The sequence below is a fragment of the Pantherophis guttatus genome, chromosome 2 (assembly GCF_059756535.1).
Source record: "Pantherophis guttatus breed Tessera chromosome 2, ASM5975653v1, whole genome shotgun sequence".
Taxonomy (NCBI): Eukaryota; Metazoa; Chordata; class Lepidosauria; order Squamata; family Colubridae; genus Pantherophis; species Pantherophis guttatus.
Window position 1 is genome coordinate 170,541,254 of NC_142064.1, and position 18,485 is coordinate 170,559,738.

At 37.4% G+C, this 18,485-nt stretch overlaps 1 protein-coding gene across 3 annotated transcripts in view; it reads left to right on the forward strand.

Annotated features, from left to right (window-relative positions):
• PIK3R5 (phosphoinositide-3-kinase regulatory subunit 5) overlaps nt 1-13,465 on the forward strand; it is a 57,434-nt gene extending 43,969 nt beyond the window's left edge. For all 3 annotated transcript variants that reach the window (XM_034408016.3, XM_034408038.3, XM_034408024.2), the window contains exons 12-19: nt 1,839-1,964; nt 2,715-2,843; nt 3,508-3,601; nt 4,327-4,403; nt 4,638-4,731; nt 8,851-8,933; nt 9,032-9,144; nt 10,924-13,465. In XM_034408016.3, coding sequence (XP_034263907.1) covers nt 1,839-1,964; nt 2,715-2,843; nt 3,508-3,601; nt 4,327-4,403; nt 4,638-4,731; nt 8,851-8,933; nt 9,032-9,144; nt 10,924-11,071 — 864 coding nt within the window. In that variant the 3' untranslated portion in view covers nt 11,072-13,465. The remainder of the gene's footprint in view (nt 1-1,838; nt 1,965-2,714; nt 2,844-3,507; nt 3,602-4,326; nt 4,404-4,637; nt 4,732-8,850; nt 8,934-9,031; nt 9,145-10,923) is intronic.
• Nucleotides 13,466-18,485: the final 5,020 nt, after the last annotated feature.

Sequence of the window (18,485 nt, forward strand, 5' to 3'; positions counted from 1 at the left end):
AGAGCTTTGGCAGAATTCCTTAGCAAAGATTCCTAAATAAACAAAGTGGATATGATTGCTCTTCTGAAATGGTAACTTGATTTTTTTTAAAAAAGTGGGGTGTGGAAAGTAACTAAAGACACGAAAGAGAACTGGTATGAGGGGGGGTGTTGTTAAGACTACTGCTTTTCAATTTATTCATAAATTATCTGGAAAGAATGATGAGTCATACGATGGGCATGTTTCACTTGATAAGATTACTTTTAATTGCTAAGATGATTGAAACGAGAGCAACAAAAATGTGGGGGGGGGAGCGAAGTGATGATCCCCAATAGGAATAGACATAGCTCGTTCACTGCTAGATAATTTTAACTGATGAACGTGGAGGTGAAAGTATCGTGTAACTAAGGATAGCAGCCTGATATTTGAGATGGCATTGATTAAGCAGAAAAGGATGAGCTGGTACAAGATAGGTCAGTGGCAGCGTTGACCCAGGATGTTTCATTTTGGGAATCAGTAGGAAAGAAGTAAAAAACGAAAGCAACCAATATTACGGAAATCTGTGGTGCAATTACACTCAAAACACTGTATTCACATTTGGCTGTTACATTTAAAGTAAAAAGGTTCAATTAACTCCTTCCTAAATGATTAAAGACCTGAAGCAATTCTGCTATTAAGAAGAAAGATTTGGGGGGAGGTGGATTCTAAATTATTTTAGATACAGTATCTCATATAAAAGTTGTATAAATCTATCCACAGAATGGCAAAAATGAACAGGGAAGTTTGCCTCATTCCTCATTATGGTGGAACTGAGGCCATTCAGTGTAACTGAATCAGGAAACACCTTTTTATGTAATACCTAGTTGAATGTTCAAAACAATGTCAAGATAGTTGTCCACCTGGATTACTTTAGAAGAGGTTTAGACTGATTTACACATATCACTATGTGAATGGACGCTAATTGTGCTAGATCTTTATCAGCATCGGTATAATTGTTGCTCCAGGATGTGAGTGGAAATATGCTGCTATACTCACATCCTTTCTCTGTGCTTTCCAGAGACATCTGGTTGGCTTGGGTGAGAACAGCATGCTGGACTAGATGAGCTTTTGATAAATACTTTAAGAGCATGTCTCTTTATAGCAAAAATTCAGCTGATATAAGTGAGAATTGAAAAAGCATAGTCTCTGTGTTTGGTGGCAAGATAGCATGAATGTGATAGAAGTCACTGCTAATCCCTTCTCCAAGTCATGCTTGCTTCTGTGCATCCCCCATTTGGGGAGGGTGAGTTTAGCAATATACACTTAGACTTAGAATAACTTTATTGTCACTTTAAATGTACACTAATCGGCATACATTAAAATGAAATTTTGTTGCATACAGCTCTCAGAGGGTCACCACCTCCAATATACTCTACATAAACATGACAAAATAAATAAATACAAAATTATGCATATACCGACATATATTATATGACACCAGAGAAACAACACAATCTAGTTCAGATGTATACATGTACATGGCAAGAAAAATGAATCTTGCAAGTTTACCAGACAGATGGCATTAGGGAACAAGCTGTTATAGATTCTGGTGGTCCTGTTACAAATACTTCGAAACCTCCTCCCAGAGGAGGCATTGGATTTTGGAAGCTCAAGCTATGAGGCAACCTGACTGGAATGCATTGTTAGGCTATATGCTTCTTACAACAAATCCAGCTAGATTTGAACAAGGATTCATATACATCTGTCTTTAAAAAGTGGTTACTATGTTCTCAGCATAATAAGAATTTCCACTTGGACCTTTGAGCATTGCGGCTATGCTTCGGTAAAGCTGCTAATAAAATGTATTTCTTTGATTTCAGGATCCAGGTATGGGAGGGATGGAGAGCAGCACAAATGATATCTCATTCTATATAGGTATGCTGGATCCCTGGTACGAACGCAATGTTCTTGAGCTAATGAATCTCCCCACCAACGTTTTATGCCAGGTATTTTCTGAATTCTGAATTGCTTAGTGTGCATCTTGTTATTCAGCAATGCACTCCAGGCCCTTATTCTGTCAAGCCTTTGCCCTTGGTCATCGTTGCCTATATATTGGAAATGTATCAAAAGACCAAAGAGTATTTTTAAGGAAGTGATCTTGTCATGCATGAGGGATGCCATACAGAAAGCTAAGACAAGATGGAAGCAGAATTGTGATATTGTGGTAGTGGAGAATAGAGAAGAGATCTCCTTTCTATTAACATATTAAGATCCCTCCTTTGAGTGTTCAGCTTATTGAAACAAAAAGTAATTCTCCTTTCTATGTTTGAGGAGAAATGTTAAATTATATTCTGTTCATTTACACAATAAGGCCATTAACATGTGTTAGCTTCCTGCCATGGGGTTCCATAAAATGCTAAGATTCTTGGAGGACTGACAAACATGCATGTCCTCCTGTGTGGCAAAGAACTGCAATTAATACTTATTAAATTATTAAATTTAGCTGCATTAAATACACATAAACCTTGTGCCTATTTGGATGTATTTGTCTTATTTTGTATTGACTTGCAAAGTTGCTTAGCTTTCCACTTACAAATTTTCTCTAAAAAAATTGAAATGTTTGGGGAAACTCAGAATCCTTTCTTGTCTTAGGGAGATATTCTTATGGGGTAGAGGGTTAGCAGAAGGCTGTGGTAGAATTACTGAACTGTACTGTTTAGATGGAAGAGAACTGATGACTTCTTGTCTATCTGCAGCAATCCATTAAGCCTGAGGGAGAGTCTTCAGAGGAAACAGCCACCCAACTTCCCATCCTGGCTGATATGATTCTTTATTACTGCCGCTTTGCTACCCACTCTATATTACTCCAGGTCTATCAGGCAGAGGTGAGAATCGTAAAAACCCGGGGTGTAATAAATAATAATAATAATAATAATAATAATAATAATAATAATAATAATAATAATAATAATAATAATAATAATAATAATAATAATAATTGTTATTAGTATGCTGTCATTATTATTGCAGTCCCATGCAATAGGCCAAGAATACCTTCAATTTCACTCAGCATATTTTATTCAATTTTGTGTTTGGCTAGGTTATCATTTTTCTGTGTGGCAGAAAAAGTCAGACCCAATAATACATTTTTCTTCTTGAGAATTAGAAGAGGGGGGTGCGCTACCTAAGGCATGGCTCTAATGGGCCAGTCTTATTTTTAGACTATTTTAGAAACCCCATCAGATGCCTGATTCATTCTTCTTCCCAAAACACTGTTGCTGGTTTCTTCTGCCTTGCCTATTTATAGAAGAGCTGACTGCCTCAACAAACATTAACTGTAGTCTTCCTGTTATTTATTGCAACTGTCTCTGAAAGTGTATATTTAAATCTTGATTCCTGGTTCTAATCCATATTTGGTCCTATAAACCAAATTTAATGTGTTTGTTAATTTGTTTTTAGCAAAAATGGTCTCAAAGTGGTGGTGGGGTGATTTGCTTTGGTTTATCTTGAAGGAGAATGTTAAATAACCTCTTCTCCTGAATTTCACAGCTCACTTTCATTGGGGGAGAGAGAAAAACTGAGATCTTCATCCACTCCCTTGAGTTGGGCCACTCAGCAGCTACACGGGCCATCAAAGCCTCAGGTAAGGCAAAGGAGGCTCATTGTGTGATCACTTCATGTTCAGTTTGGGGATTGGTCAGTGATCACTCAGTGATGCAAAGGAGAAAAACCAAAGCTCTGCCTGCAAAGAGCAACCAAATTGATAAACTCAGACAGGACTGTCATCTACTGAAGGGTTTTCTCTTCAACAATTGCTAGCATGAAACTCATGAGAAAGACAGACCTGATAAAATAAAAGAGGTCCTTTGTAACTAAATTAATTAATAGGCAGACCAGCAACTCTTTGGTCTTGTTTTGGAGAAACACTAATCTACTCAGTTCCACTGCTGCCATCTTGTTTCTCTGGAATGCTTGTAAAAGCTCACCATAGAAAACAAAAAAAGAGAATTCTTTAGTCTGACTTTCCTTCACCTCCTATAAAGTACTATGAGAAGGAGGCAAAAGGGAAGTCTTCTGCTTTCAGGTATCCATTGAAAGTAAGGGGATCAATGCTGTGAACCAACCAATAAAAGAGACACAGATGGTCATGGCAACAGCTATGCACTGATGGACCCAAGACATGAAGTCTTCTTGAAGGGAGGGGAGAAGCCAAAATAGAGGAACAGCATGTGTATTTATTCAGTTACAAAACTAAACAGCTCTTCTCCCTCTGCTAAACTACCTGCAGAGAGTTTCTGTGTTCTATTGGTGTTTACTCCCATCCATCCATCCATCCATCCAATCTCATCATCTTCTTATTTTGTTCAGGTCCAGGTTGCAAGCGTCTTGGCATAGATGGAGACAGAGAAGCAATCCCACTAACACTACAGATCACCTACAACAAGGTAAGGAAGATGCTCTTCTTTTGGGCCTCCCATGTTAGGACCTGGGTTGGAAAGGGGGAGTCTGCTCAAGAAAGGGAAGAAAACAGCAATACAAGTGTAAAGTTCTCAAGCACTGGGAGCAACTCATGGGGAAATGTATTTAATTAGAGAGAGCCAATGCTGTTAATGACAGTCTTCAGAGATTGGTACAAGGAACCAAGGGACTGGGAGTAACTCAATCTTTAATTTCTCCAGAGGGCAGTCAGTGGAAGGAGCCGCTGGAATGACATTGAAAAAGTTTGTACATCCATCAACCTTAGCAAGGGGTGTAAGAGACAAGAGGAACTTGGTAAGTGTGGGCAACAATTCTGCTTCCATAAGATGAATAATAAGTGTTGGGGGGAGGGGAATCTTGTTGAATTTAGGATTTATCTGAAGAAGTGGGCAGCTGATTTGGAGAGACCCAGACTGTGCAATGGAGGTGGTATTTATTAATGCACTCCTTGTTGGTTAACTTGACACTTGTGTAATGAGAGGCAAATGTTATGATTAAATACTTGTGTCCCAACATCTGGCACTAGTCCTTAAACTGTGGGATTGTGTGATGATATTCTTATGCATATGTCATCATTTTCTCCTGTTTGTTTCCCCCTGGAAACAAAACAGAAAGGGAAGGTTGGAGACTAATTAATCATTATAAAAGAATGTGAAGTCCAAGGATGGCCTCTTGAAGACGGGATACATCACTGTTTCTTTCAAGGCAGGAAGAACCTTCTGTCAAAGAGTCTGATGCCACTTTTATGTCCTATTAGGTGCCCAGATCTAGTAATTAGGTAACTGAGCTGACAGTACAGACTGATTTCCTTAGGAGTTACCAGTTGATTGCACATCATACCACTAGACTGTTCCCTGGGCACCTTGGCCTGCCTTGCCTGGTCAAAGCCCAAGTCAGAACGGATTTGAACGACTCTGTTTGCCAGAGAGATTCTCTACCTCTGCAATAGACCAAATGCTGCTACCGATATTTCCCCTTTTTTTGTATGCTTACAGCTTTAGAGATATCTGCTAGATTCATGCAGTAACAATCTTGGACACTAAATGTCATACACTTTCCTGCTTTTAACCAAAAATGTTTGCACTCCAGTAACGTGACTGGTTTTAAACACAGAGGGGTTGGCTGCTGTCCAATTATCTAAGGAAATCGTATTTTTAGCCTGATAGAACAATGTGCTTACAACTTCAAATGCTTGTAATTGCACATTTAAACAAACTAGGCTAATGTACCAGAAATAACTTTAATGGGCACCTATTACAGATTGCAAGTGATTTCTTGAAATAGGGTAAGGAAATTTTGTAAGAGTCCCTTAAGTCCCTTATGGGCATTTTGAAATGGGAGCTGAGAATTATGGAAAATGCAAGGCTAAACGTTGCGGTAGATGACATACTGATATCTAGGGATGATATTTATTAATTAACATAGTTTATTAAAATATATGTATTATCTGTCACATTCCAATACTAAATATAATCTTAAAAGAAGGAGGAATCTTATAATCTTAAACTCAGAAAGATATGTGTTTGAATTAAGGAGTTTGTTAGTAAACAAATGTGTTGTTTCTGCATTCGTTTGCTAGCTTAGCCTTGGTCTAAGGGAATAAGAAGATATTTCTTTCAATTACCAGGCATAGGTGAAGCCTTTGCACACACATTAAACTATTCTCTAGTGCACCTACAGCCTTGCCTTTTTTCACACAGCATTTATTAACTTAATTTCTTCAATATTTACTTAGACACTAACATTTAGAACACCTTTAAAATTATACTCTCTGACATATCACTGTCATTCCCATTTAGATCTCTAAAATACTCCTTCCAGTATTCCCTTGTTTAAGTTTCATTCCAAATCATTTTATTAGTTTTACTTTCAATTAATGTGTGTGTGTGTGTGTGTGTGTGTGTGTATCTCAAAACTGCTGTATATTTTCTCTGGATCTTTAATATTAACTGCTAGTTGCTCTCTTTATTACTTTTTGCAGCTGTCTTTTTGCATCTATAGAGATTGTACAATAAACTTTTATACGTTTAATAAATTTATATGGCCACCAATCTCATATACATGACAGCCCTAACAATTAAATTAGAGTAAAATACAATCAAAATTGTAAATAACATAAATATCATAAAACAGCAGTCAGGAGCACTGTCCATTTTGTAGTCATTCTGCTGACAGAGTAATCTTATTTTCTAATATTGTTTCAACTTTCTATTCCTGAATTGGTTTGCTTTCAGGAGCATTCCCCCTCCCCCCCCCACATCCATGTTTTTTCAGAACTCACCTTGATATATTTTTTTTAAAAAAGGATACCTATCTGCTCCAAATTCAGAACCACATCATCATAATTCTTGACTAATTCTCTCATTTTTTTCATGATAATCAATCATACTTTGTGGTTTTTACTAGTTATATATTATCTGAAGTGGCAATACATAAATTTGTGTTACATACAAAATAATAAATTCCTTTATCATGTATACCTATAAATAGACTTCAGTTTAAACAACTATTCAAAAGAAACAGATCTTTTTTGATGCTGAAACTCATCAGTCTTCATTCTTGGGTACCTAAATGGTTCTGGGGGATTGCTATGGTCAGCCCTCAGATTATGCAGCCACTTTGCATTGGTCTAATGTATCATCTTTTTAGAATGTTCTTCCACTTCTGTTAAGTTTCTGCTATTGGTGGCTCAGCTGTTATTGTGTTGTTGCACTGCATGGATAGTTCTTTAGAGAAGAAAGATTTATCTTCTTGGTATCTGCATCTCCAGTGTACGTCCTTATCCTGATAGTCAGTGCTATGAGTCTTTGTTTGGCAATCTCTGGTGTTTCAGATGGAATCAGGCCTATGTGTTTTTTCAGTAGCTGAGTCTTATCTTTAATCTTCACTCCCTTCTATAGTTCCATCAGTTGACTAATTTCTCTATTCCGTATTCTTAGCCTCTAACATCATTTTCTGTGGTAGAGTATTCTGCTATTCTTCATGTAGCCAAACATCTCCAGGATGTAGGGTATACCAGTTCATTGGTTTGAGTTATAGTGGTAGTGATAGTAAGGATTGTTATGAGGACTCTACTAGTATTTTCTAGCATACTATCTGATGGTACTTCTCCACTGAATCTTGGGTTTGAGCTATGTTGAGGGTTTACAGTAGATAGTTTATCCATGATTTTATGCCTCATAAGAACTGTTGTGCTCTGTAATGGTGTGTATGGTAGTGATATTCCAGCATCATGTGTTGGTTGCACATTCAGGTCTTCTTGAATCTGGGATGTAATGTATAGTTGATCTATTTCAAGTTGTAAGAGTAGCTTGCTCATCACTATATTGATTCATTGGTAACTGTTTCTTAAATTAATGTGGACATAGTTCTTCTGTCCACCCATAATTCCCTCATACATTTCAGATATCCGCTTTCCTTTGGTACACTGCTTTAGTAACATTCCATCAATTCCAGGTTCTCTTGTCTCATCCATGTATAGTTTGTTCCAATAGCCCATGTATTGTTAGATTTTTCCTGGTTCCCCAACATTTGGTGCCAAACTTGTTAATTTAGATGATGTCCAAAGTGGCATGGCTGTTTTTGCCTCTGTAGCTTTCATATCTGAGATAGGCAGGTCAGGGTGAAATCCAGCAGGTTCTGATAGGTTCTGGAGAACCGGTAGCGGAAATTTTGAGCAGTTTGGAGAACTTACAATGCGTTATTCTTAACGCATTGTAAGCCGCCCTGAGTCTCCGGAGAAGGGCGGCATATAAATCAAATTAAAAAAAAAAAAAACCGGCAAATACTATCTCTGGCTGGCCCCAGAGTGGGGAGGGAATGGAGATTTTGCAGTATCTTCCCCTGCCACACCCACCAAGCCATGCCCACAGAACCAGTAGTAAAAAAATTTGGATTTCACCACTGAGGCAGGTGAAGACTTAGGGCATCTTTGCCTAAGGACCCCTACTGTTAATATAGGTACTTGCCAGAATTCAAAGCCTGGTCTCCTGCATCAAAGGGCAGCATCTAACCACTACATTATCCAGTCACTCTCCCATTTTAATATCCCATTTGCATTTCATTGAAAATGACTCTTTTCCCCTACACACGCACCTTCTGAATTGGACAGCGTACATTTCTTTCCCTTACACATGCATCTTCTGAAGTGGACAACTTATGTTTTTCAGTTTTTTCTGGACCTTCAGGATATTTTCTCCTGCTCTTCTCATTTAAAGAAACATTTGAATTTCCATGTTCTGCATAAGCTAATGCAAATGACTTTATTAAGTGTTCCATGATGCAGTGATAGTCATGCTGATTGAGAATGGGGTGTTGTAGTTCAGTAATTAATAATTACTGGTTAATCAGTTTGTGAAGGTTGGTATAGAAATTCCACATTTGACTATTACTTTTATTTCTTTTTTCTTCCAGGTCCCAAAACAGAATGTTTGACTCTTACTGCCACCGAGGTAATCAAGAGGCAAAGCTCTAAGTCTAAAAAGAGTTTCAATCAGGTACTGATCAATGATGCCACCCGTTGTCCCAATTGCTATGGTTGAGGGAAGCAAAAATGTGTCTCTATGAAACAAACTCATGTATGTTTTTCTTATAGCAAATTGGTATATATCAGTTGAAAGTGGACAAAGTTCAGATCACCGGAGTTAACTGTTCCTTTGCTGTATGCCTAGATCAAGATGAACGGAAAATTCTGCAGAGCGTTACCAGGTGGGTGAGAGTGGACAGCACTGTCTTTGTAGTTTGATGAGGGATAGCTAGATTGGGAGGGTTTTAACCATTCTACAAAGTGAAAAAGATGCCTTTTGGAAGTGCATTAGGTTTTACCATTAAAGTTTTTCTTCACTAGTATCTGGGAATTTTTTTTCTCTCTTTCTGCTATATGCATTACAATGCCTGTTCTTTTTTCCTTCCTTCACCTGAGTAGTGTAAAGGAACTTAGCAAGCTTTTAAGTTTTACATAGAATAACAGAGTTGGAAGGGACCTTGGAGGTCTTCTAGTCCAACTCCCTGCCCAGGCAGGAAACCCTACACCACTTCAGACAAATGGTTATCCAACATCTTCTTAAAAATTTCCAGTGTTGGAGCATTCACAACTTCTGCAGGCAAGTTGTTCCACTTATTAATTGTTCTAACTTCAGGAAATTTCTCCTTAGTTCTAAATTGCTTCTCTCCTTGATTAGTTTCCACCCATTGCTTCTTGTTCTACTGTCAGGTGCTTTGAAGAATAGTTTGACTCCTTCTTTGTGGCAACCCCTGAGATATTGGAACACTGCTATCATGTCTCCCCTATTCCTTCTCTTCATCAAACTAGACATACCCAGTTCCTGCAACTGTTCTTCATACGTTTTAGCCTCCAGTCCCTTAATCATCTTTGTTGCTCTTCTCTGCACTCTTTCTAGAGTCTCAACATCTTTTTTACATTGTGGTGACCAAAACTGAATGCAATATTCCAAGTGTGGCCTTACCAAGGCATTATAAAGTGATATTAACACTTCACGTGATCTTGATTCTATCCCTCTGTTTATGCAGTCCAGAACTATGTTGGCTTTTTTGGCAGCTGCTGCACACTGCTAGCTCATATCTAAATGGTTTTCCACTAGGACTCCAAGATCCCTCTCACAGTTACTACTATTGAGCGAGGTACCACATATACGGTACCTGTGCATTTTGTTTTTCTTCCCTAAATGTAGAACCTTGCTTTTTTCACTGTTGAATTTCACTTTGTTAGATAGCACCCAATGTTCAAGTCTGTCAAGATCCTTCTGTATCTTAAGCCTATCTTCTGGAGTGTTGGCTATTCCTGCCAGCTTGGTTGGATCCAATTTATTTGCAATTCTTATTATTTAAACTTCAGTTATTGAGATTGCTCAGAGTAATATGGTATCCTTTTAGTCTCAGTACATTTGAATGTTGACAGACTGTTGCAGCTCCTATGTAAGGATATGCAGAATTAGGTCTTTTGGATATCCCGCTTGAGCCAGAGAAGAATATATAGTGGTATTAAGTGAGTAACTTCTGACTGGATCTGACTGGAAACTTTATTCAGTGTTGGATTTCTTTATAGAGAATCCTAATATAGGGTTAGTATACTGTAATGGGGAAAAGGAGAATCTCATTTAAAAGTCTTGCTTTGAGAATCTGATCCATCTGGAGTGTGCAGATGATCAGAAGCCATGTGGACAGGTTACAAGCAGGCAATGTACTATTGCTACTTTGCTACTCCAGCTGGTGCCCACTGTTAGGGTTCCAAAGTATCCAAAGTAAAAGATGGCTTCCAGGACTGACACCCACATTGATGTAGTCAATCAACAGTTTCAAGGAAAGTTGCTACATCAGTGTACCATTTATCAAAGGATAATCAGTCTCTATTGTTCAATATTCTCTTGTTAGAGACATTCAGATATTTGAATTTCCACAGTATTGGAAATAATTTCATGTCTGGCTGAATTACATTAGAGTGACTTTGGTGTCTTCTTGTTTTCATAGATGCGAAATCTCTGCATGCTACAAACCCAAGACCAATGAGCCCTGCACCAGGGGAAATCCCACTTCATTACTTCCTCCCCAAGATTCCTCTGATTTCTGCTCTCTTCTGTGTTTGCCAATTACTACTTTTAGTGGAGCACTTCCCTAAGAATACAGAAAGAATGGACTGGGTAACTTGACTCAAATGCTGACTGAAATTGCTGCCAAACTGGGACCAGCTACCAAAAATTGGCCAAAAAAAGAAAATCCTCCTTGCAGTCCTAGAAGGAAGCATCCCAAGCTTAGCAAGTGAATATGAAGTGAAAAGCCATATCTTAAGAGGTGGAATATTACTTCTTTGACTGTTGTTGAGTGTTGCTGAATACTGTATTTGTGGCACCTGGAATAAAAGTCAAAAAAGCACATCTGAAATGCAGGGAAAGGATAAGAAGACTGGCCAATCTATCTGAAATTTCTTCACATGAGATGAAGAAATTGCAGTCTTTTCCTTTCCTTTTTCACAGGGCATCCAAGGATATATCTATGATGGGAACAGGTACTTGACCTACGAGCCAGTTTAAACCAGCCAAGACAATGGTTGAAGAAGTTCAGAGACAAGTTGGTAGACTTTGTTGCCATTCACAAATTGCTTTGGCATCTTTGAATTCTATTATTTGAGCTGCCTCCTGGAGATATGGGCAAGGAGAACAAGGGAGCAGAAAAGAAAAGGCTGTTTCATTTGATTATATATTTCTTTCTGTGCCAATGATATATCTGCAAGCATTGAATGAAATGAAAGAGCAAATTTGACAAGGGAAAACATTGAGCAAAATAAGCTAGTAGGCTAGCATGATTTCATGACATATGGAATGCTTTCCCATTTCAAAGGGTCTGGAAAAGATATTATTGTTTATTTATTGACAAGTATCCCAATTCTTCGGAAACATTGCTAGAAAAATATGTTTTAAATATCTTCTATGTGGAGCTGGGCAGTTTTGGCGATTGGGGGCTTTGTCTAACTGAGAGACACAAGATTTATACCTAATGAATACTTGCATTGGCATGAATTGTCCCTAGCAGCCCCAGCACTTTACCGAGTGAAAAATATAAACCTCAAAAAGATTCAACATCCTTAGATTTGCAGCGGAAAGATGTAACTTGAGCCAGGACTGTTCTAAACCCAATGTTTCTGAAATGTTTCTACCTGTTTTTAGAATCCTTGATCAAATCCAATATACTGTAATATCTTTGACCAACTCCAAACTTAGCAACTCCATTGAGTTTTGTCTAAAACCCAACACTGTCAAAAGGTCTTAGGGTTGGAAGGTCATAGTTATTTAAATGGTCATAACCATCACTAATGTGCAATCTATGGTACTGTATTCTTGGGCAGGGGAATGTGTCTGCGTATCGGAATATTCAGGGTATACTTCTAGAGCAACGGTTGTCAATTGGTGCATGCAGGATTTCTTGAAATGATACCCAAAGACAACCTAACAGAAAACCACTATGACAACTATATTTTTCTATCCAGTCAAAAAAAAAAGACTTTATTGAGTTTATAGAACAACTAACCATAAGCTTGGAGTCTATTGGAGTTAGATTGCCTATAAATTATAAATAAAAAACAAACAAACATGCAACTAAGAAATGTAAGAATAATTGAGATCCCTTTTTATCATCTGCTTATTTAGAGTAAATAATTTTAAAATTTATCAGCAATAAGATGCACTATACATTTCCTTGGCCTGAGGAAGGAAACCACACCCACTTTTTCAAAGAGGTGAAGCTTAATATAAAAGACATTTGGAATGGTGTTCAGAAAGAAAAAGTAAAACTGAAGAATTGTAAAGAACATTTTAAAAGCTCATCTACTTTTTCTACTGCAGTGACTTAGTTTAAAATACACAGTGTCTGGTTAGTATGAACATTACTTCTGAAAACATTTCCTCCAAGAATAAAGAAAATCTGAAAAATCATATTCATTTAAGCACAATTCCTAGAATGAGATGCAATGCAATTTCTTCAAAACATCAATATCAGCTTCAGCTGTAAGGAAATACATTGGTGAAAAATTGGGAAGGGAAATTATAATTTCAATTTCTCTTCTGGATAGCAATCAATAGATAGCACACAAACTACTGAATGCCATAATGTGCTGATTTAACAGCTTGGTGGTTTGTATGGCTTTTTAATCTTTTAGTTTTGTTCCTTGAGTAATATTCCTCTGGTTCATTTTTTAAAATCTTATTTTCCCAGGACCATCTCAGTGCACCTGACATAAATAGCCAGTTAAACAGTCAGCAATCTGCCAAATAGCACACAGCACTTTGGTTTTCGGCAACTGCAAAGGAATTAAATATTTCTTTAACCAATGCAAAACGGTTCAATTAAAATCAAGTACGTGTATGTGTGCAGAGCTTTTTCTTAATAAAGATAAGAATTGCCCTATGGAATGAATCTGTACATAAATATTCTGTAAATTTTTGTGATCTTGTTTTATAAAAAATATATTTTAATTATGGCTGTAAAATTATTTGTCTAATAAAGGACATTTTCCTAATTCATGACTCCGTATATTTTCTTAAACAAAGTTATGGGGTATTTTGTATGAAACTTCACTTGGATATGCAACACTCATGAACAGTTTGACACTGAATTGAATAAATCATTAGGTTACTTTTTAGTTCAGAGTTCTGTTAAAATAAAGTTCATATCTATGGAAATAGGTGGCATAAAACAGTCTCTAATGTAAATTCCAGGAAAACCTTTCTTGTCATTAGAAAATTATTGTTATGACCTTCCTTGCTAGTTAATAGATGTGCTAAAATATCTCTCCATATATTTTAAACAAATATTCATGTTGAGATTCTTGCAAAAGTGTATTTTATTTATTTAATGTTGATTGATTATATAATGTGAATTTAGTTGCGATATATAAAAGAAATGTATAAGTTATTTATCATCCAAAAGGTCTAGGTGAATAGTATTATCTTATATATAGATGTTATCTTGCCCTATCTTACAATTCTCAGTGGCCAATGCATGATTTTTAAAAATCCCACAGAATTTTTTTTTCAAAAACCAAAATCATTGAAATAGTTTCCAAAATTACTATGGGTATTCAAATATTTAGTCAAATAAGGCAACTTTGTATATCTTGGTTCCAGTGAGATCTTTGGAACAATCAAGTTCAATAATCTACAACAGGCAGAATCGAGGCAGGAATCAAAATAGATCTGAATCTGTATCACTGAAAGTGAAACCCATGCTCTAAAATTAAGAAGATTGTGTTGGTTCTTGGCAAGGTCCCTATTCTGCACAAAGAGCATTTCCAAGTTGTCAGACACAGCTGACTCTGGAGCCTGATTGATTTTAGGCAGATGGATGTTGAGATTCAAAAGCCTGGAACAGTTTGAGCCCTTCTATATCTTCACATATCTGTGATTTTCCTTCCTGACCCTTTTGATGAGAACTGTGTAAGGCAAAGAGTTCGAATTTTATTTCCCGATGTTGGGGAAACATCACACAGAATGTTTTCCAAGATCCATGCATAGTGTTGACCTATAGGATCTGCCAATTATACACACTAACCTGGTGATTTCCATCTGCCAGATGTATGGTTTTTAAGGGGAGGTGGGCAAATGTATACACAGATAACAATGATATGATGCAGGCATATTGCAGGACAAAATAGCAATAGCACTTAGACTTATATACCACTTTACAGTGCTTTACAGCCCTCTCTAAGCGGTTTTACAGAATCGGCATATTGCCCCCAACAATTTGGGTCTTCATTTTACCCACCTCGGAAGGATGGAAGGCTGAGTCAACCTTGAGCCTGGTGAGATTCTGCCAAATTGCAACCAGCCAGCAGTCAGTAGAAGTAGCCTGCAATACTGTACTCTAACCACTGCGCCACCATGACTCTTAACTGAGGGGTGTGGTGGCGGAGATCATAATGAAAAATCAGCTTGATAATCATATTCTTTGTCAATAAACCATGTTAATTTCTTGGATGGCTCATCAAATCATGAGCAAAACTCTGACCATTTTTAAAATTATTATATGGCACTCTAACACTTTTTAAAAAATTTCTATACTTAAAAAACACTGTGGAAAAATTATTACTGTTTAAAAGAAGTATAGCATCCTGATAGGCAGTTTATATTCAGCTCAGCTCTTGTTTTTCCTGTCACTGGGCCAACACTGCAAACTACTTCTTCCTCTTTCCTTTAAGGAAATGATTTCAAATTACTTATTTAATCATTCAGTCCTCTCTCCTTGTATTCAACAATATCAGATAAAGGAGAGAGGGTTGTTGTTAAAATTCAGCATCCTCTTCCTTGCATCTTTTGTTATGGATAATCTTCTATAATGATGAGATTTTCATCTGCTAGCTGCTAGCATGTATTCATTTTTCCCCCCAGACATTCTCTTGAGCATTTGTAAACTAAGATTTATCAGAAAGACAAGTGCAATATTAGCAACAACAGAAATCCCAATTTATTACAAAGGGGGATATCTGCTGCTTACAATTCTAATAAGCATAATAAAGCTGGAAGTTTTCTACACACAGTATAAAAAAAATTCCCGTTCAAACTCTAGCTCCAAAAACTAAGGGGCCCAACCTGTGATGAATCGTATGGCTCCAAGACTTAAAGAGCAAAAAAATTAGCACTTTATCAGGTATAAAACACAGATTTTATATTTCCCTTGTTAGTGGGCTAGTGGGTGACATTATCTGCATTTTTAATCATCCACCATACATTTGAGGACTAAAAACTAACAAAAATACAAATCTAAGAAAAGAAGTCTAAGCTGTTAGGACCCTGCGTACAAGCTTGTGTGATACAAGACTTATTGACAGATTAGTTTTTTCCACTGGTAGTCATTTTGTACTGAAGCCATAGAAGTGATGAAAGATTCTCAGAAGGCATGCTAGTGAACATTAAAGCAGACACAATAAAGCCATGGTTCCATAGAAGCTGCTGTATTATGATTCTTGGCCTCTGTAGTCCACCCATCTGGGATGTTATCCTGCACATGGATCTAGGAAAAACAGCCTAAGGATAGTAACTTGAAGACACAGAAAAGTATTTAATTGGAGTGTGTCATGAATGAAAGTGTGTATACCTGATTGCAAAAATCATAAGATGCTCTTTCAAACAAAGTCCTCTTCTTTGTTTTTTTTTTTAATAATTTTTTATTATTACACAATATGACAATCACATAACATACAACATATAAATATCTCCTCTCTTTTAAACAGTGTTTCTTCGTGGTCTTCCTTCCGTTTTATATTTTTCCTCCCATCCAGTGGTGGGATTCAGCCAGTTCGCACCACTTTGGGAGAACCGGTTGTTAACTTTCTGAGCAGTTTGGCACACTGGTTGTTGGAAGAAATCATTAGGGCAGAGAACCAGTTGTTAAATTACCTGAATCCCACCACTGCTCCCATCTCTTTCTTACTATTTCATTTTTTTTCCCATTGTCCTTTTTCCTTTGGTTACATTGTATTTTCCAACACTGATAATCTTAATATTATACATTTCTATACACTTGTTAAAAACATATTTTATACTTTTAATTATAAGCTTAATTTTATACATTTCGATTTATTTGTTATATACATATTTTATACTTTTAACTTCTTCCCTGTAGTTATTGTTCTTTATTTCTGGACTCAAGCCATTCATACCATTTGTTCCAAATTATTATTATCTGTCTCTTCTTTTTCTTTAATTTCTTTTGTTAATTTGTCCATTTTGGCACATTCTAAAACATTTTTTATCACTTCTTCATCTGTGGGAGTCTTTTCCTGTTTCCAATTTTGTGCATCTATGATTCGTGCTGCCATTATAATATGTAGAATCAGATATTTTATTTCTTTGGTATATGTTCTCGTAAATATTCCTAACAAAAAAGTCCTCTTCTTTGTGTAGGCAGAAACCCTTTTAAAAATCTAACCAAATTATCTCCATGATATTTGTTTAGCAGATCTGATCAGATAAAGCGATCTAGCCTCATGCCACTGAAAGCATCCTCTTGAAAGGCTTCCTGCTCTGTGTCTGCAGGAAAGCACCTCTTGTAAACATCGGAACTTACTGTGATGTATACATTGTAGGAGGTCAGCCCCCTTAGTTTATAGTGGCAAAAAAATCAAGAAGAATTCCGGTAACCCTCTTTTTGACTAACACCTTTTATTAAAAGTTCTAAGATCATCTTTCTGCAGAAGAGTGCTGTACCTGAAACACCGCTGAATCAGATTAATGGTGGGTGAGATTTTGGAGAAAACATCTCATCTGGAGTGAATCTGGACATTGGAAAGAACCGATACAAAGCTTCACTTGGACCCAAGCCTGGAGTAGAGTGAGCCTTCATGGAGCAAAACAACAGTTGTGCCCACAAATCCTGGAACATGTGACTGGCTTTCTGCACTCAATGCCTGCTGGGCAGCTGGAGTTTGACAGCTGGAACAGCTTCACTGAGCGCGCCAGAGGTTAGTGTGGAGACTTACAGAAAGCCTATTCAGTGAATTCTTGTTTGGTCTTTAACAAATATCCCCATTCTTCCTTAGAGCAGCTCATGTTATGTAATTCCTCTCATTTATCCTCATAACAACATTATGAAGGCTGAGACTTTTTAATTTATTCCACAGCAGAGTTGGGGCGATGTCTCGGCTTAATCACTGTACCAGTCTTGCCCACCCTGGGAAGGGCGTGATTGGAGTTGGAAGTTCCCAGCGTACTACATCCAGCAGAATGGGCATGTGCAGATCCTGTCTTAAGCAGCGGCATCTGGAGAGTTGCAATTGCAAGATGGGTGGCTATATTTATTGACTTTAAGTATGAATTATTTAAATCAAAGTCCAAGACCCTTGGAGTGCAATAAGTGAAATACTGTATTACATCTCTTATGTATTCATATTATATATGTTACAAGCAGCCTTCCTAAACTGATGGATTTCAACTCCCACCATTCTGAGTCAATTAACTGAGGAATTTTGGACTTAATTACAAGAGGGATCACAGTGAGGATCCTCCCTGCAAGTAGTCTTTGACTTACAACAGTTCGTTTAGTGACTGTCCAAAGTTACAACGGCACTGAAAAAAGTGACTTATGACCATTTTTCACACTTACGACCATTACAGGATCTCCATGGTCCTGTGAACAAATTTGAGACGCTTGGCAGCTGACTCATATTTATGACAGTTGCAGTTTCTCCCAGGGACATGCAATCCCCTTTTGCGACCTTCTGACAAGCTAAGTCAAGGGGGATGACAGATTCACTTAACTAAGTGTAATTAAGTTAACAACTGCACTGATTCACTTAACAGCTGTGGCAAGAAAGGTCGTAAAATGGGGCAAAACTCATTTTAACAACTGTCTCACTTAGCAACAGAAATTTGGGGCTCAATTGTGGTCATAAATCGAGGACTACCTGCACTGACTTTAATATGAATTGGGTCTTCTACCCACTGAACTTTTGGAGAGGAAGGTTCTGCCCTCCAGAAAACAGGCAAAGAATGACCCTGGAAAGAGGAGGGAGAGTAAAGGCAAGGCGTGCCCAGAGGCTTTTT